General features: G+C 45.5%; 1 protein-coding gene across 1 annotated transcript in view; it reads left to right on the forward strand.

The window, feature by feature from the left end:
• Window positions 1-19,883, forward strand: part of LOC144721967 (A disintegrin and metalloproteinase with thrombospondin motifs 7-like) — a 92,099-nt gene extending 72,216 nt beyond the window's left edge. Inside the window, exons 22-24 of the mRNA XM_078599972.1 lie at window positions 6,065-6,211; window positions 7,146-7,305; window positions 18,089-19,883. Coding sequence (XP_078456098.1) covers window positions 6,065-6,211; window positions 7,146-7,305; window positions 18,089-18,249 — 468 coding nt within the window. The 3' untranslated portion in view covers window positions 18,250-19,883. The remainder of the gene's footprint in view (window positions 1-6,064; window positions 6,212-7,145; window positions 7,306-18,088) is intronic.
• Window positions 19,884-20,511: the final 628 nt, after the last annotated feature.

A 20,511-nucleotide genomic window follows, 5' to 3' on the forward strand; every position in this document is an offset into this window, starting at 1 on the left:
AACCCCAAGTCGTCGGTCCGCGAGAGGATGCGTTCGCCGCGGAACGACCAGGGGACTGGAGGTCGGGGGGTCGGTCGCCTCTGCGATCGGCCCGCAAGCTGGAGCAACCGAGATCACCGACGACCCTCATCACGTGCTATAACTGCGGCCTCCGGGGCCACGTGGCGTCCGGTTGCCGCGCTCCCCGTCAGCGCGCCATGGGATCTCGGCTGGACGACGACCAAGGCCCCAAGGCATCTCTACAAACCCCGGCAAGTCGCGGCACCTCACACGCTCGGCCCACACACTCGACATGCATGGGCCGTCGCGGGGCGACGGAGGAGGGCCGGTTAGGGTTCGGGGATTCGGTTCGGCGAGGGGGTTTCGGCCGGGACCGGGGAGACATTAAATGGTCGGAGTTGGGGCACAGAATTGTGGCTGCTTCAGCGGGTTCATCCGTCGTCGCGGGTTCTATTGATGGGGTCGAGGTCAGGGTATTGGTGGACACGGGGGCGTCGGCGACTATTATATCGGACCTCATTTATAACATTCTCCCCGTACAATGCCGTCCGCTGCTCCCAGTGGATGTGCCATTTTTCGCCGCAAATGGGGGATCGTTGGGCATTATCGGTCAGATTAGGGCATCCATTTGCATTGGAGATATCAAATTGTCGGGACCCGTTTTCGTTTCGTCTTCTTTGGCGGTTCCTTGTCTATTGGGCACTGATTTTTTGGCTAAGATGCCCATTAAAATTCTAATCGATCAGCGTTGCATTGAACTACCATCGGGTCGCCGTATTTCATTTTTGACGAACCCTACTGAGATTCGGACGGCGTGCGCCACGATACAAGCGTTGGCGACGCAGACCGTGCACGTGCCCCCGGGTTCACAGATGCTAATTCCCCTCCGGTTGCGGAAACCATGGGTGGAGGGGACTTTGGAACAAGGCATGCTTTTGGGTCCTTCTAACAGGGCTGTCGGGGGAGTCGATTTGTCGGTGGCTCACACTTTGGTTCGGGCGGACAAGGATCCGTTTGTAATGGTTTTAAACGCTGGGTCGCGGCCAGCCGTCATTCAGCAGGGTACCGTGCTGGCTCACGCGGCGCGGGTTCCTGCGGAGGAGCGGCTGGTTGCGCACGTTGATCCGAGCCCCACGCAAAACATTGAACCAAGGGAGGACCTTGAATGGGTCCATTCGCTGTGCACGGGCTCGGACGATTTGTCAGGTGTGCAGTTGGGTGCGCTGCGCGAGTTACTCAGGGAATTCTCTGATGTGTTCAGTAAACATAAATATGACATTGGGTGTACGGATTTGTTGCGCCACCACATTGACACGGGCGATGCGGCGCCGGTCAGGCTAAATCCCTTCCGACTGAGTCCTGCGGAGAAGGTACTTGTTCAGTCGGCCGTTAACGATATGCTTGAAGCCGACATTATTTTGCCTTCCTCCAGTCCTTGTGGAGCACCTATTGTGCTGGTTAAGAAGCAAGACGGGTCCTTGCGATTTTGCGTAGATTTCCGTCGCCTGAATAAGATCTCTGTGGCTGACGCGTATCCGCTCCCCAGGATGGACGAGTCCCTCGATGCATTGTCTGGTGCGCGATATTTTTCGACTCTTGATTTATTATCGGGATTCTGGCAGTTGTCACTCGATGAAGAGTCTAAACCTAAGACAGCATTTCGGACTCCAGGGGGCTTGTTCCAGTTTAACCGGTTACCCATGGGACTTCACTCCTCTCCAGCGACGTTTCAGCGTCTTATGGAGTTGGTTTTGTCGGGCTTGCAATGGGAGAGGTGCTTGATTTACCTTGACGATGTCATTGTTTTCAGTAGAACATTTGAGGAACACCTCCAGCGATTGAGAGGGGTGTTCTTGCGAATGCGATCGGCTAAATTGAAATTTAAACCGGCCAAATGCCACCCTTTTCGTAAGTCCGTTAGATACTTGGGTCACATTGTCGACTCTTCGGGGATCTCTACCAATCCCGCGAAGACGGACTGTGTCAGTTCATGGCCGACACCCACGTCAGTTGCAGACGTGCGCAGTTTCATCGGTTTTGCTTCGTATTACCGCCGATTCGTTGAGCACTTCGCCACTATTGCAAAACCCTTGCACGCTCTAACGGCGAAAGGTGTGAAGTTCCGATGGGGACCGGAGGAGGAGGCCGCGTTCTGCTCCCTCCGGGACGCCTTGGTGGGTGCCCCACCCTTGCGTTATCCGGATTTTGCGAGTCCCTTCTTGCTAGATACGGATGCTAGCAACACGGGCATTGGGGGGGTACTGTCCCAGGTCGTTGGGAGAGTCGAAAGGGTGGTCGCTTATGGTAGCAGGGTGTTGTCTCCGGCGGAGCAGCGCTACTGCGTCACCCGTCGTGAACTGCTCGCCATTGTATTTTTCGTACAACAGTTCAGACCGTATCTCTATGGTCGTCACTTTACGGTCCGGACGGATCACGCGGCGCTACAGTATTCGTTGAGGGTCGCCCAGCCCTCAGGCCAATTGTCACGGTGGTTGGAAGTCCTCCAAGACTATCAGTTCACGACCACGTACCGTAAGGGGTTGCGACACACAAATGCCGATGCCCTGTCGCGATTGTTGCCTTATCAGAAATGTGCGTGTCTATCGGGATCGGCGCGCTGTAAACCGCCGGTTGGGGAAGATAGGGGGGCATTGGTTGCGACCGCGGACACACCAATCGGGGATGTTCCCGCTACCTCTCAGGATCGGGACTCGCTGCTCTCACTGTCGCTGAGTGAGTGGGGCCGCCTCCAAATGGCGGACAGCTCCCTGCTAGCGTTGCGCCGCAGGGTGGGAGGTCCTAACGAGGACCAGGAGCGAACTGGCTCCTATGTACTTAAACAGGGCATGTTGATGAGATGGGACAGTTTGTCCCGGCGGCATGCACTGGTGGTGCCTTCTGCTGTGAGGGGGAAAGTTGTTTTGGCCGCACACGAACGCCTCTTGCATTTGGGGGTAAACAAAACGCTTGCCCTGCTTCAGCGTGATTATTATTGGCCGGGAATGGGGGGCGACGTGGTAAATATTCTGAAGGGATGCGTTGAGTGCGCCAGGTGGAAACCACCGCCCGTGGCAGCTAATCCACCGCTGCAATCCATTCAAGTCTCGCGCACTAACGAGCTTGTTGCGCTCGATATTCTGGGGCCCTTTCCAGTCACGCCTAGGGGTAATAAGTACCTGTTGGTGGGGGTCGAATATTTTACCCGGTGGCCTATGGCGTGGCCACTCGCCAACCAGTCGGCGGCGGCTGTGACGGACGCCTTTGTCGAGGGCTACGTCCTGGACAAGGGGGCTCCCGAACGCCTGCTGACCGACCAAGGGAAAATTTTTTCAAGTAAATTGCTGCAAGAGGTGTGCGATCTGTTGGGCACTAAGAAGGTGCGTACTTCCCCGTACCACCCGCAGACGGACGGGATGGTGGAGAGACTCCACAAGACCTTGACTTCTATGCTGTGCCAGCGGGTGTGTGAGGCACATGTTGATTGGGACCTGCAGGTCCCGGGGGTCCTCGCCGCGTATAGAATGGCCCCCCATGCAGCCACGGGGTTTTCCCCATTCTATCTGATGTACGGTCGGGAAGCCGACCCGCCAATGGAAACGCAGCTTGGCCTGTCCGCACCACGACCTAATTCTAAATTGGCAGAACATATTAAATTTAATATTCATAAGCTGACAGAGGCAAGGGAGGCCGCACGGCTTAATTCGCGGGCTCGCCAAATTGCTAACGAGCGGTTGCGTGCACGAAAGGTGTCCGTGCACGACTGGAGACCGGGTGACAGGGCCTGGCTGCATTGCCCTCAGGCGCCTTTGGCTACGTCGCCTAAGTTGTTGAAGCCATGGCGGGGACCCGTGGAGGTCGTGCGTGTTGCACGCCCCCAGTGCGTTCAGATAAAATGGGGAAAGCGACGGTGGTACGTCCACCCCTCCCGACTGAAACCGTTCTCGCCTCCATATGGCCTCCCCTTGTGTCGTGAGGGCCGAGCATGTGACGTGACCGACGACCCAAAGGGGAAAATGTCCTTGCCTGATCCTCACATGCTTCCGCCTGATCTCCTCCCAGGTCTCTCGGAACTGACAGCTGCCGACCACCGGCGGCCGGATCTTCACGGCGGGGCCGGTCCTTTCAGGCCCGACCCGCGCCGTCTAGAGCAACCGGAACCACCGGACGGTCGTCAGCGTCCCGTCCCATATGACGGACCGGCCAGACGGACTCGCGCCAAGGCGCGCTACTTTTCATGACCTACCATGTGAGGAGTCGAGGAAGTTGGAGCGCCTCGTCGCTGCGGTAGTCACGGGGACGCCGGGCGCGTTCATTTTCTGGAAATCACTTTTATTATGTTGTTCGTCGGGCTGTATATAGCTTTTTATAAGGTGTTGTGTGTTATTGTTGACTTTTCTTGTGTTAATTGTCAGATTGTACATAGGTTGCTGTTGTTGTTGTGTTACGGGGCACACTGGGGGGGTGGGGGTTTTGTTGTGTTAACGGTGTGTGAGGTTGTGGTTAGCAGCCGGGACGGCTGCGAGCTATGTGGGGGGGGGGTGATGTAGTGGCGATACGCGCTGGGGTAGCGATAAGGTGCCAGCGCGTCGGGATTGGATGTGTGTGTGGTGACGCGCGCTGACGGTGAGGGATCAGGGGTCAGCGCGGGATCGTGTGTTGTGTGGTGCTGATTGGCTGGGTGCCGGTGACGCGCTGGTGTGGGAGTGATCGGGTGGCAGCGCGGCGTGATTGGGTGATGAGTGGAAACACGCGCTGGGGGAAAGCGGATCGTAGAGATAGCGCGTCGTGATTGGTTCACTAAGGAGCGATGCTCACATCGAGGTCCGCATCCGCTCCGTCTCCCGGGAGGAGGGACTATATAAGGTGATGCGCACAGGCGCACGGGGAGAGTGTAACCAGCGAAGACTGAAGACGGAGAGGAAGAGACAGGGCCCTGCGGTACCCAGTCCCGCTGTCCTGTGAGGACCCGGACTCGGTGTAACCCAGAGGCGGAGTGTAGGGGGAGCATGCAGTGTCAGCATGCGGAGTGTGTAGCCAGAGAGCTAGAGTCTACACGAGACGAGTGATGTGTGTAGCCAGAGAGCTAGAGTCTACACGAGACGAGTGGAGTGTGTAGCCAGAGGCATAGGGTCTACACGAGACGAGTGATGTGTGTAGCCAGAGAGCTAGAGTCTACACGAGACGAGTGACGTGTGTAGCCAGAGAGCTAGAGTCTACACGAGACGAGTGGAGTGTGTAGCCAGAGGCATAGGGTCTACACGAGACAAGTGATGTGTGTAGCCAGAGGCCTAGAGTCTACACGAGTTAAGTAAGAGTGTAGCCAGAGGCAGAGAGTCTACACGAGTTAAGTAAAGTGTGTCGTCGGAAGAATAGAGACCACACGTTGTATTGTGACAAGTCAAGATTTAATAAAAAGTGTGTTACCCGTCAAGAAGTTTCCTGCCGTCATTTCCGATACTTCACATTGATAAAAATGAAACGTACCGGCTGTATACAAACACCACTGTCCCTGGTCGTCTCACAATCAGGGGAAGAGTGTTAAAGGACATCCACAACTCTGTAGCGTCACCATGTGTAAAGGGGGAACCATGCAAAAACTAAAGGGGGCTGAGCCTTCAGAAGGTGGGAATCAGCCCCCCTCAGCCCACACATTATGGAGGTGGATATCCATTATTACACAAAAACAAGTTTAACGTTTACTTTTGTTTAACCAGATTAGAACTCATGTGACCACGATACTCTTATTATGTATATATGTTGAACTTATTTTGCACCGTACAAAGCCAACCGTGCTAATGTCATGAGCAACAGTGACTTGAGGCATTTGTCTGCCAGTAGGGGGGTGATACTTGCCATGTATAACCCCGGTTGAGTAATTTGTGGCTACATTTCAAAGTTGGCAAATTTTGACCCTGACTCCAGCACACAATGGCATAGTCTTGCGTATGTTCGCTGCAGGGGCCAGACACAAATATGATGGACGACAACCATGAGTGAATGCGTGCTTGTGGAGAAATTAACAACGGAGTGATGGGTTCCTGCGGTCTCCGTTCCGTGGCGGCAGTGCTCACGTGCGTGTGGGGGAGGGACGCAGCGGCGCCCCGTTCTTTGCCCCAAGCCGGGACGATGCTACAAGAAAATGAAACCTGACAGCAGCCGCGCTTGCAACCTGCAGGCCTGCGCCGAGTGGCTGAGCGGACCCTGGGGCGAGGTGAGGGAATTGACAATTGCAAATCTGTTATCTTATAATGTATGCAAACATATGCACAAAGCTTCTTTGTAAATCACTAATTATGCTCTCTTTAACTTTTTTTTGTTTAATTTCAGGTGCCTGCAAGTTTAATGTATATTGCTGATTTTATCCAAATTTGTAGCATAATCTTGGATTTATATTGCAAACAGATTTGATAATTAACTTTTTATATTCTTCCAATATTCAAATTGTGCCATCAGTCTCATGAGACAGTGTCCAATCGGAACTCTTGCAGAGCCATGTATCACTCCCCATACGTTCGAGAGTGGTCCATGGAGAGATATATCACAGAACCGCGGCACTTTTGACATCCCTTAAAGTGACATTTTTAATCAACACTCAAGGAGTTGCACTTCCCACATGCCGTGCTCCAAAAAAGTGTTTGTCTCACAGTAATCAAGCTAATATTGTTTTAATTCTTAGAGCTGGAATTCGGCCAAATTAGGTAGAAAACCAAATTTTACGTGATGGGATTTTTTGTTGCATTAAAGGGTCGAGACCATCAACTTTGCTTACACTTGAGAACCTAGTTGATCACAGGCAGGTTACCCAGATCTGAACAAAGAATCTCAGTGGTGCCAGCTCAGGCCTCTAAACTCTGATCCACCAAGCCACGACAGTTTACAAGTGTATTACAAAAAAACGCAAACGTGTGACAATAAAAAAAAAATTCTGCGGCACATATGAACACATCAACACAACAAAAAAACTAATTTATAAAATGCCACGCCAACAAGGGCATTGTACAGATCACTTTGAGTCCCCCACACACACAGCACAGACAGTCAGCACATCTGTAAAGCATCTCAGGCACCTCTTTAACCTCGCTGACACATCGCTTCTCAATGTCCCACCCCACAACTACCCTCCTCCCAACCCCGTGTTTTCACAGTGTTCGGCAGCCTGTGGGGGAGGCGTTCAGAGACGGCTCGTGAAATGCGTAAATGCCACAACGCGCAGAGCAGAGGACAACACGACCCTGTGTGAGCACGTGCCACGGCCGGACAATGCTCAGAAATGCAATATCCATGAGTGTGAGACTCATGACCCAAGTAAGTATAGGCAAGGCTTAACCCCACTCACCTCTGCATTCCTATATCCTCTTAAGTGTTTGGTGTGCTGCAACACTCTTAGAGAAATTGATTTGATTAAAATAAGTTAGGAATTCTATCCTTGCACGAATCACAATTCTCCAGGCTGTGCGCTACAAATTCCAGTGATCGTTGTATCTCCAAGTAATGGTCTGCAGAAAAGCTTTGGAAAATAACTGTAGATGCATCATCACTCTGGCACTCGCATGCAGGAAGTGATTAGGTAATGCATCAAAACGAAACGAAAAATATAAGTTATCAACACTGCCACATTGAACTTGAGGATTTATATACTACGAGCTATATGGTGTGCCTGACCATCCAAAATCAAGTTATATACATTAATTAGATTTCAATCATAACTACAAAAGCTAGAATTGTATCTACTACTTGGTTGATCATTGTAAAACCACTCACTTTGCTTTTATATTATGTACTCTATAACCTGCCGGCTCACGAAATATAATTTTAGATTTGCTTCTCTCTCCAGTTAAACTAGACTTTGCATTTACATGAGAAGTGGTGCATGAGTGTGGATTTGTTATACTGACAGTTCCAGTTTACAAACACCTTATAAATCTGCAGTTTGGCTGATAAGACAGCTGGTAAAGTATATCAGAATATATCTTTTTTTGGGTGAAGGTCAGGCTGGGGGAATCGTGCAGTTGTCTTTCTAAAATGCCACCCAAGAAGCATGGATTGGACGTATGTAAACATTAGATGGCACTGCCTCTATTGGAAATGAAAAACAAATTTTGAAAGCCTGCAAGACCCAGGCAGCTTTGTACAGTGCCGAGAAAACGTTTGTGAACCCCTTAGGATTTTCACATATTTTACATATTTCAAACCTAAAATGTTATTAGATCTTAATCTAAGTCCTAAAAATATGTAAAGATAACCGGATTAAGCAAATTACACAAAACATGATACTCTTTCAACGTGTGTTTATCCTCAAATTATTCTACATTCAATAACCATGTGTGAAAAAGTAGGTGAACCTTTAGATTTGATCACTAAGCAGCAAAGACTGCAACTCAGAATTTCCTGTAACCGTTAGTCAGTCTCTCGCATCGGATTTGTGGAATTTTGGCCCATTCCTCCTTACAGAACTCATTCAACTCGGTAACATTTGAGGGTTGCCTTGTATGGACAGCTCGCTTCAGGTCCTGCCACAACATTGTAAATGTGGTTTAGGTCCGGACTTTGACTAGGCCATTGTAAAACGCAAATTTCATCTTCTTCTTATGCAGATATATTTGTATGTTTAGGATCATTGTCTTGCTGCAAGAACCACGGTTCAGCTTCAGCTCACGGGCAGATGGCCTGACATTCTCGTCTATAATCTTCTGATACAATGTAGAATTAATGGTTGTGTCAATGATGGCAAGCCATGCAGGTCCTGAGGCAGCAAAGCAGCCCCAAACCATCACATTCCCACCACCATGCGTGACGGTTGGAATGAGGTTCTTCTGTTCGAAAGCGGTGTTTGGTTTTCGCCAAACATAACATTTCTCATTGAAGCCAAAAAGTTCTACCTTTGACTGGTTTGTCCAGAGAATAGTTTCAGAAGTCTTGTGGATCATCTAATGTGCTATTTGGCGAACTTCAGACAGGCACCAATGTTCGTTTTGCGTTTTGGAGAGCAGTTGTTTTCTCCTTACTATCCATCGATGAACACCATTCTTATTCATTCTTTTTCTGATAGTTGAGTCATGAACACTCACATTAGCCAAGGCGAGAATGGCCTGTAGATCCCTGGATGTTTCTCTGGGGTTCTTTGTGACTTCTTTGATCATTTTCTGGTTTGTTCTTGGAAAGATGTTTTTAGGAAAACTGCTCCTGGGTAGAGTGACTGTGGTCTTGAACTTTCACCATTTGTAGACTTTCTTACAGTGGTTTGGCGGAGCCCCAAATCCTTATAAATGGTTTAGTAACTCTTTCCGGACTAAAGCGCCCTGGAAAGGACAGTATATAAATCCGAAATAGAATAGAATAGATGAACATCAATCGTTCTTTTTCTGAGGTCCTCAGAGATTTATTTTGATCATGGCACGACCTGTTTCCACACACCTTTATGGTGAAGACCAAACTCACAGTTTCTGATCTTTATATTGGGTGGGCCTCCCAAACTCACCTCTGAAGATCTAACTAAATATTTAAACACCTGATTCTTATTATTCCCTTAATTGAGCTCATTAAACCAGGGGGTTCGCTTACTTTTTCACATACCCTGAACCTTAATTACTCAGTTTGTTGAATTCATATATGATTTTGTTTCAAAGAACACGGAATTGTTTAATATAAATCCTATTGTATATTTAAGAAAAAAACGGTTTTGATTCAAGAACGCTATGATGGTAGAACTATGGAATTTCCATAATTATCATTGGGGTTCACAAACTTTTTTGGCACTGTATGTATGTAAATTGAACTTATTTCGCACCGTATGAAGCCAACCGTGCTAATTGCAGCTTTCAGTGCGATATATAAATCTAGACTATTGTTGACAACCATTTGGTGCTGTTATTTGTGCAAGAAAGAAAGGCCTTGATTTCCGTGCACACAACAAATGAAAATTAAAATGCCCTTTCCTTGATATATTCCATTCAATTTCTCTATTTTAAATAAATATACGTCTTTCGGTAAAGTCCAAAGAACCTATCTACGTGACTTTACCGAAAGACCCAAAGAATATGAACACCGTGACATCTTTCATTACTTTGGGTTCAAAAAGTGGGCTTTAAAACACACACACTTACTTGAGTGACATGCTGCGTGCGTGGCTGTGTGTGTCAGCAGTATATGTGCTCGCCAATAGCACTTTACTCAACAGTCTGTAAAGGCTGTACGAGGGATGTTTGTCTTTGTGGGCAGCATTAGCGCAGTGTTTACACCTGGCGACCTGTGTTCAATTCTTGACAACGGCTACCGTCAGTGGCAAGTAGGCCTCGGCATGGTAAGGTAAAAGTTAAAAGGTAAAAACAACGAGCCTACCTTTACCCTACCTTTTACCTTACCACAATACAATCACTCTACCCTACCTTTTACCCTTTAGCATGTAAGGTAAAAGGTAAAAAGCAACGAGCCTACCTTTTACCCTACCTTTTACCCTTACCCCATACAAATTACCCGATTACAGGGTAATTACTAGGGAACTACACATGAACAAGGTTTATAACGGTAAATGCTAGGTAGAGCGCTTTACTCATATAAAATACTCTCGATGATTCCAATTTTACACGCTTGTTGTTGTTGTCATTGTTGTCGTTGTTGTCGTTGTCATTGTTGTTGTTGTCGTCGTTGTATCCTCAAATCTTGTAACTACATTTTTACCCACTTCCTAATATGGTATCGACTGCAAACTTGGTATACTTATGTCATACTGATGACAATATTATATTCTATCATAAAATCATTTTTAGATGTTATGTTTCGGCTTGGGTCTAATTGTCCACGGTCAACTGACGTTGGCTGTAAATCACCACGGCCCCTTACGTCATGGCAAGCTTCGGGGCCACTTCCTGGAGTCGTGGAGTTCTGCCATTACTCGTACATTTAATAAAAGTGTGTTTTTTTTAAGTTGTTTTTAATATTACTTATTAAATGGAGGCCACGGACTGCGCCACGGAGCTTTTAGCGGTAAACAAGGCACCGTATTTACCGGGTAATACTTCACACTACCTTTACCCTACCGGGTAATTCTTCCGAGCTACCTTTACCCTACCCTTTACCTTACCCCTTGGCATGTCGACATCTTTACCCTTTACCTTTACCCTTTTACCCGGTAAAAAGGGTAAATTACCTTACCTTGCCGAGGCCTAGTGGCAAGTAATATCTGAACTGCACCTGGGCCTATTTAGAATCACAATTTTATGAGTATCTGGTGCAGTGTATCAACATCGCCACTGGGGAGACAAAAGCACTGGTCTTGGGCACACCACCACACTCTTACGAGCCATGTTGACGTTCATAGGTGCTCACTAACAGCAATTACCTACTATAATCACCCAGAAATGTCTGTCCGTCCCGCGCGTGGCGTCCCTCCACATGAGAACCATCCCCCAACCTGACGTCACTCCACACGAGGCCCACCCCCACCATTAATATTCATGAGTGAGTGGATTTTTACACGAACGCAGAGGAAGGTCGAGCCGAATTAAATAATTTATAACACAAAGTCGCTTCAAATATGACGTTTCTTTACAGAAAGTGACGGTAAAAAATAAATCTACGCAGCACAGTGCGACATCCGTGCATGACGTCACTGCAAAAGACCCCCCCCCCCTTCATTAATATTCATGCACGTGTGGAAATTTACACTAACGCACAAGAAGGTCGCGCACTCCACATGCCGCACCCCTCCCCTCATTAATAATCATGAGTGGGTGACGTCACTCCACATGCCACACCCCTCCACATGCCACACCCCTCCCCAATAACCATTAGCGGGTGAAGTCACTCCACATGGGGCAACACCCCGTCCTCATTAATAATCATGAGCTGAACAATTTTTCTATTGAATATTTCAGATTTACTGCAATATACCACCCGTCCTTGGACGGGCAAAAAAGCTAGTTGCCCCAATAGTCTGTTAAGGCTATACAGGAGATTTTTGGTCTTTGTATGTGTAACGACATAAATGGCGACAGTGGGTGTACTATGCACAAAGGCTCACTAGAGGGCAGATTCCGGATGTCACGGAGGTCGGGTCAGGACATGATACTGTGGGTGAACCCGTGAGAGCACGTGACCGGACGAGGGGGCACTGGGGCCCCCAGAAAGGGGGTGAGCGGGCCACGTGATGTGGACCTAGACTCTTCGTGAAGGATCGAGAAGGGGGCGTGCCCAGTGGCGGAGCCCGGTCACGCCACAGGAGATATAAGCTGAGCCCCGAGAGGGAGCATGGCTGTTCAATCCGGGGAAGAAGTCGTCTTCTCCGATCTTCGCTGCTCAGTACACAACGAGACGACGGCGTGTCGGCAGTTCTCGTTCAACCATATCGGGAATCTGTTCAAGTGGTTAGGTGGTTAGGAACGGTGGCCACCACTTACGCAGTTAACCTGTAATGTACATAGTCGCTCGGAATGTACATAGTTAACCTTGGAACGTTGAATAGTGTTGGTTGTGTTAGAGAATACAACGTGTTGCCTCCCAGTCTTGGTGTGTGCCTGATTAGAACCCACTACATGTGGATATGATTATGTACATTTTTGCATATAAGTCTGTGTTTGTGTGGGTGGGAGCGGTGATATTGTGCTTATCGCACTGCGCTACAAAACCGGCGACCCGAGTTTGATTCCTGCTTATGGCCAACACCAGTGATGATTATCTTAACCGGTCATGGGCCTCCCCTACGTTGACTCAGCTTCAATTGAGTACCTGGTTCGGTGTGTAAACTTCGCCACTAGGGAGACAAAGCCAGGTAGGCGTGGTGTTGGCCACCCACTCCCTTGTGTGCCGTGCCGGCCTTTATAGGTGCTCGCTAACAGCACTTGCTCCTTCAGTCTGTTAAGGCTATATGGGTGATCTTTGTTTGGTTTTTGTGTGTGAATTTCTCAGAGCTTTAATTTTCTGCCACAAATGGGAATTCTTTCTTGATGCCAGTGCCTCCATTTAGTTATGGCAATTATCATTAGAGCTTTTCAGAGAATTACATTCATAAGCACTGCCCCATTGGGCACTGCTGTTCTTGAACTCACGGATAAAAGGGAAGCAAAGAGGAGTTTTTTTAGTTTTCAGTCAAAACATCCAGAATCTGTTCTGACAGCCCAGATTTCAGAAGGCAGATGTACTCTTTATAGAGTTCAACAAATTTCGCCCAAGGTCCCTGTGTCTCATAGCTGTGGCATGAATCTCCAAGGGATCATTCACACTTGTCTGCTCCTTCTATTGTGCAGCAGGCAATCAATTAAAGCGTGAAAATGTGCTTTTTTACAAGGGCACAATTTATTTCATGCTCATTTGTGATGGCATTGTATGCCTATTGTCGACATTCCAGTTATTTTTCAGTACCATTTTTTCCCCGTTCGGAAATTATTTGACAGTTATGATGAGGTCAAGGATATATCATTTTTTTATGAATGTCAAAAAAGCAGCCTCAGTTGCAGAAATATAACAATAGGCACTAACATTATTACAACTCTAACGCTATCATAATATCACAGTATCCCAAATGATGGTGCTTTAATGTAATACGTAAAATTTTTACTTAAAACTTTCGTAACTGCAGGAATTAATATTCTTTGGTTCTTTTGGTAAAGTCACGTAGATAAAATAATAATAATAAAAAGAAAGTGAATAAGAATAAAATAAAAACAAAAAACCACGACGTTTCGATCATAACACAAGTGCTCATCATCAGCTCTTAAGGCTAACTGTTTATAAAGGTTTAGAGATGGGCGTAGCCCAAGTGTGTCAGCAGCATGGGCGGAACAGCTAATGTTAATGTAGGAGAAAACAACGAACCGGCAGTGGGTCTCCACCAATCAAAGGGCCGCTAGGCAATCATTGCACCTCGCTCCACACACCCACACTGCTGACGGTGGAGGTTGACAAGAAAACACAAATCAAGTCATGACCCAAAGTGGTTGATGACATCTTTCCAATGATTGCTGAGTTTATAACCATCCTCTCGGTTGAAATTGTGTCTGTATATATGGATGGCTTCATGAACTAATCTTTGTTGATAGCCAGTAGGCTAGTAAAGTACCATCGTCTTAGAGAAATCAATTTCGTGTGAGCCAGCCCCATTAAAATAATGATAATGAGGCTAACCCCCCTTCTCCTGATGACTACCACTTGTGTTGCGATCGAAACGTCGTGTTTTTTAAATCACTTTACTTTTTATTATTATTTTATCTACGTGACTTTACCGAAATAATGATAGATTACTTATATCCATCCACAACTGCCTTTTATGAAGTTATACCACAATTGCAATATGGGAAACATTTTACATCTCATTATCTCCCTCCACTCATACATTGCCTGTTACCAAATCACCTGCAATGGGCCCAATCTTTGAAGCTAAGCACGGGTTGTGGTTGTTGTTTGACTTGCATCCCACTGGGATTTTTGCCCACAGTGTTGGTGTACGGTGCTTTTTCTGCAATATTTTGCTGTCTTTTCTTGGATTTTCTGTTTGCACATAGTCACTTTAAGATGTCTTCTTGTTCATGTTTTTGTTTTTTTGTTTGTTGCGGTTGCACCCGATTCAAGAGCCGAATGGCTCACAGGGCTATACCTAATAAATTAAACTTGAAACTTGGGTTGAGCCTGGATAGCGCGTGCCAGGTTGTCACGGGGGACTGTGTGGTCAGCAACACAGCAACTCCATTGTTATACAAAACTGTACTGTAGTTCAATGCTCCTCGCCCTCACTAACCGGCACTTATCAGTGCGGTTGAAGTTTGGTCAAATAACTCCCATGACCCAAAGGGTGTTAAAATAAAATTTATAACCTAGGATATGTTTTTGTTACATCACAAATATCTGCCTTGTTACTGACAGTTCTGCCTTGTTTATAACAGTATTGAGGTGGGAAGGGGGGACATTTTATTCTTGAAAATATTTAATGGTTCAGTGTAATTGTAACCATTTGGATTTGGCGTGGGTTATGTATGAGATGTTGACATCTCAGTTTGCTGTGTACATTTGTGGCTTCATGTGGATAAAAACAAATCACAAAAGTTGTGTGCACACATGCTGCTTTGACCTTCCTATTCAAAGCAGCAGAACTGACAAATTTAACAACATGAGTGAAACTTTCCCCTGAGAATGTAATAAACTACCACTGTGCATCTCCGTTATTTCTCCATCCACAGCGCACTGCATAATAAGGCATACTAAAGTAGTAACCTGCAGAAAAATAATTACAAGCTCCCAGGTGTTTGTAATACGTACTTTGTTCCAAACGGTATTTTATATTCAGAAATACATATATAAAGCTGAGATATATATTGTAAATATGTAACAATTAATAAAAACTCACTGCCATATCACAGCTGATGCCGATAATTATTATGAACATGAGAATAAACTAAGCTCGAGTCTGCCTAACGATTTTATTCGGAACGTTATATATGCAGCACTTAACAAATAACACAATATTGCTCATAATATACATTTCTCTCCTGAGATTTCACTTGCTTTGAATTATGCAATTAATATCAACAGAAGCTTCAACTTAAATTCCTCCCCTGGGAAGGAAGGTCATCGGATGCAGTATGCCATGTTCAGCCTGCTTTATCATCACTTCAATATTTCCCCTTCCAATTTAGCTTTCATTTCGAGCCTTATAAGCAGGATTTACTGGAAATCCCCAAGTGTATTGATGTGTGTTTGCTGCTATCTGTCATAATGAGTTATTTAATAGTACTTGCACGGTAATGGCATCATGCAGGTATACTTTTATTTATGCGATTGAGAGATTAAAAAATATATTTTGCTCCAACACACCTCATTAATTTTTTATTCTTATTTCATCTTAATATTGTAATAGATGCGTATTGGTGTTTATTCATCTCGTAACCTTTGTCCTCCTTCACGGTTCGATACATTTTCTGAATTCAGGATTCGATTTAATATTAAATTAGGTATTGGCCATTGTGGTTAATTTGTCAGTAGTCAGAAGGTTATTTCCAGCCCGTTTAGCTACACATCTCTTTTTCAAGAGTAACCCAGCCAGTGTCAGCAAAGTGTTATTACACATTACAAGTTATACACGTGCTTTATATGTATTTATATATCGTTAATTACAACATAATCTTTAAACTAAGTTTTTCTGCAACTATCTACATTCACAGGATTGCTTTAAGAGTGTATCTGGTGGCTGCATGCTTTACAGAACCAACCGAATACAACACATACAAATAGAAAAAAAATCATCATTCAACTGTGCACAGTTCAATACATGTATCGTGAACATAGCCACTGATCGATGCATTAATGCAAGCATCGTGCTCATGGAGAGCAATTTGTTGGCCGAACTTAAAAGTTAAATGTTAAAATACACCAATAAAAAGTGTCGTACCAAAATGTTGTGGTCAGGAAACATAATTAAGGAGATGTAAAAAAAATGTAAGAAGAAATTAAGGAAGGAAATGGCGTTCCACCGTGTAGATCATCACAAGCATAGAGACACTGTGTGTCTATGTTGTGTGTCTCTCTCTGTGTGTCTCTGTGTTGTATCTCTCTGCTTGTGTGTCTGTCTGTCTCCGTGTTTGTGTTTTGTCTCTCTCTAATTTAGTTCTACCTGATGACGACTGCTTGTGTTGCAATCGAAACGTCGTATTATTTAATTTATTTTCTTTCTACGTGACTTTACCGAAAGAACCAAAGAGTAAGTCATCTAACTCTTAGATATGAATTGATGCCGTCCTTCCATGTCTGCAGTGGTCTTCCTCTTTGAGTTTAGTTTGTTGTCCTTCCCCCGCACCTCCAATTAGCAAAGTTTGTTACGTACGGTGCAAAATAAGTTCAAGATACTTACATACATAGGCATACTGTATTCCTTCCTTGGCTTGCAACAATTAACCATAACAATGTTGGTTTTGTTGCATTCCCTACACTGCTGCTCCTGCTGTCACTGAGAAAAACGACAGGGGGCAGTAAAAAAGGCGACAGCAGTTCTAGTGTGAACTATGCCTGCTACTCCTATGCAGAATGTCCCTAAGAAGTGTGGATAATACAATATTTCAATCCAATTTCCCATCGAGTGTTCAACTGCTCCATTGTGCAATTGGACTTGGTGTGGCAGTGAAATGCATTGATGGTATCAGAGCTGAACCCCCATTTCTTCTTCCTGCATGTGCTTCTTGATGTTAACTACAGGAGGTCGTGGTTTTCCATTTCCGACCCTGATGCCTGTATATTTGTAGTTTGCACGTTCTTCACGTGGTCACGTGGATTTTTTCCGGGTCCTCCTTTTTCCCTCCACATTTTGAAACATGCGTTTTGTGTATTCGGCTGCAATAACATTGCACAAAGATAAACCACCTCGTTGAGTTATCATTTGTGGCCAGGTCCTTTCTGAAAAAGAGTTATACAGCTCAATGGGCCTCACCTGGTAAAATTAAATGAGTAAATAGTAGTAATAGTCTACATGGATCTAGAACTTTACCAATCAGTGAAACCTTGTTTCGCATTGGTCATTTCTCAGAAGAATTAACAAACCCAGTCCATTTGAAAAACATTATTCAAGTCAGCATGATCATTTTCAGTTTTTGAATATGGGATCCACGGGCTCATGGAGCCAAGGTGCCAGGCTATGAAGAGGGTGGCCTAAAATTACAATTCTGTGGTTGAACTCTGGCCTGCCTGCCTGTTAAATCTCCGGTCTTAGAAGCAAGGACGAGTGAGGCCATGGGTGCGAGATCTTTTCATGGGAAGCAGCTGCATTTCCTGTTGCTCCCAAATAAATACATGAGTGAAAATGAATACACTTTTCCTCAATAACACTTAATTGTGCCGGATTATTGGCGCCAGATGAGAGACTCACGATCTAAGCACTGCCGCCATGACCACTTTTCCACTCATTGCTTTGCAGATCGCCTTAATTACTGTCCAGCTATCGCGTATGAATGCTGTGTGACTACACAGGGGTCCACAGCACAGAGGAGTCCAGGTGCCGGGACAAGTTTTTTGTCTCCGTGCCACTGTTCCGGCACCTGGACTCCTCTGAGCTTTTACTCATTGCACGAGGCTCAGCAACTGCCCCCATTGCTTGTTGTTGATTTGTCTACAGAGCACACGTGCGAGAAGGACCGAATGTCGTTTACATTCTGCCGGCGTCTCAAGCTGCTGGGCCGATGTCAAGTGGCAACCGTGAGGCTCCAGTGCTGCCTCACGTGTCACCGAGACATTCAACGCAGCCGCCCGAGGGGCAACGAACACGTCTCCAAATAACGACCAAGGCAGCGTCTGTCAAAACCTGTGCTCTCCATTTTAGTTTCATCCAGTCCGGCGAGACTGCTTAAGAGTCACATTAACACCACCGTTCGTTCCCTTGGCCCTGTCGAAACGGCTGTGGATGAGCGATGAATAACTCAAGGACGCCGACAGCAGTAAAGGGTAAAATAAGTCCGTTCATGTTCTGTATGCTGGTTAAAAAAAGTGTTCAAAGTGGTGCCCGTGTTCTGCTACGTGTGTACGTATGTTGAACTTCTTTTGCACCGTAAGTAGCCAACCATGCTAATCGGAGGTGCTACAAGCATGGAGTGTCTCATATGCAATTAGAAAATATTTGACAAATAGGACAAGCCATTGAGGGCAGTTGTAGCCTTGTTCTTGGACCATGTGATTTAGTAATCTTTTGTCCTTCATGTACTATATGCTATCCAGAGGTCCTTAATGACTGTAATACATTTCAAGTACTTGGAAATGTTTGTACGTCACACTATTAATATGTTTATATCGATTTTGACTGTAACCACTACAATTCAAGATGAAATGTGCTCACATATTCAAAGAGCTTACGTGCACTCAAATGTTTGGTTCCAGGTTTTTGTTTTGTTTCAGTGGTACCGAATGAATTAACACGTGGTGCTATGAAAATGAATTGGTGTAAAATCCCTGTGGTTCAAAGGGTAATAACCATGTCAAGTGGTGCTGATAGTGTACTGTATATCCACATGCATGCTTGTAGCTGAGTAATGTATGGCTTTGTTATTTTATTGTGTACACCCTTAAAACAACTGAAGTTTATACCGGATACATAGTGCTTATTTCTTTGTAGCTGTAAATTATTTCTACACTTGTGCTAAAGCAGGTTTCATACCGATTTCTTTTTTTCAAATTTAAATCGCCTCTCACTGCATATGTACTCAGGAGGCAGGTGCCACCTCATCTGGGTTCATCCTCGGGCTCCAAATTAATGCATTGGATAAAATATAAATTAAAATCTTGATTTGAAGCTTTCGTGACTGCAGGAATCCATACTCTTTGGTTCTTTCGGTGAAGTCACGTAGTTAGAAAGAAACAACTGCTGAAGAACTCTTCAGCAGTTGTTTCTTGCTGTCGTCCCACCTGATGACGATTGCTTGTGTTGCGATCGAAACGTCGTGATTTGTTTTATTTTATTTCTAACTACGTGACTTTACCGAAAGAACCAAAGAGTATACAATTAGATTCTTGTGGGTTTTCAGATTACTTTTATTCATTGTTGCAACATCGTAATTGTTACCTATCACCTACCACTGCTATATGGAAAATGAAAATCTTGATAATGGTAAACAATCACAAAGAATGGTTAGGGATTCCATAATACAATTGAAATCGTGAGGTATATTACTGAATCCAGACTGACAGGAAGTGCGAGGGATTAAAACAAGTATAGTCTTCAGTTTTATATTACTATAACATAGTTTATATATGTAGACTTGAAGTTCATGGTTACTGATTTTAATCGGTAATGATTTGTGCCTTGAATTTCCTTGTGGTGCTCTGCTTTGGACTTCGTATGGATTTCTTTTCAAAAAGTGTCATCTTTCCACTGAATGTTGGTAAAAAAAAATATTTAATAAAGAAAATCAAAGACCCTCCAATCACGTTGATTTAATTATTTGAGGAAAATGCTTTTCAGAACTCCGCCAAAGTGAAAATTCTCTTTACTCAGCAGAAGGGAACATTCACCCCAAGAAGCAAATAAAATGTGGTGAACGGTAAAGGTGCAGCCCTCCAATTTCTTCTTCTTGCCACTGCTGGCATAAAGGTCTCCAGTAAGGAGTATTTTGGCCAACTCTTTCACGCTGGCCAGACGTCTTAGAAGAGGCGAACGTACATACACTTTACCCCACCAACCCGACCTCACGATCGATTGCAGTATACCGATGTATACTGCTGGGTGGACAGAGGCAAGTGGAATTTGAAAAGGTATTGTTGTTTCAACTTCCATGCTGGGAGATTGAACCTGTGACCTCTGGATTGCAATTCCAGTGTGCTAATCCCTATATCATGACAGTAATCCATCAAGCATTGTCATTTATAACACAAGGGGTGGAGTTGGTAGCAAAGTGATTATCACATTTCACTAGGAACCTGGTAACCTGAGTGATTTTTGGACACAACAAACAACAGTGGTGAGTGATAAATCAACTCTGGTCAGTTCTGGGTCCTACCACCCCACTTCAACCCACAGACTAACATGGGGAAATATGGTCAACTAACTCC

Source organism: Lampetra planeri, chromosome 13, assembly GCF_965212315.1.
Source record: "Lampetra planeri chromosome 13, kcLamPlan1.2.h2, whole genome shotgun sequence".
In the NCBI taxonomy this organism is placed as follows: domain Eukaryota; kingdom Metazoa; phylum Chordata; class Hyperoartia; order Petromyzontiformes; family Petromyzontidae; genus Lampetra; species Lampetra planeri.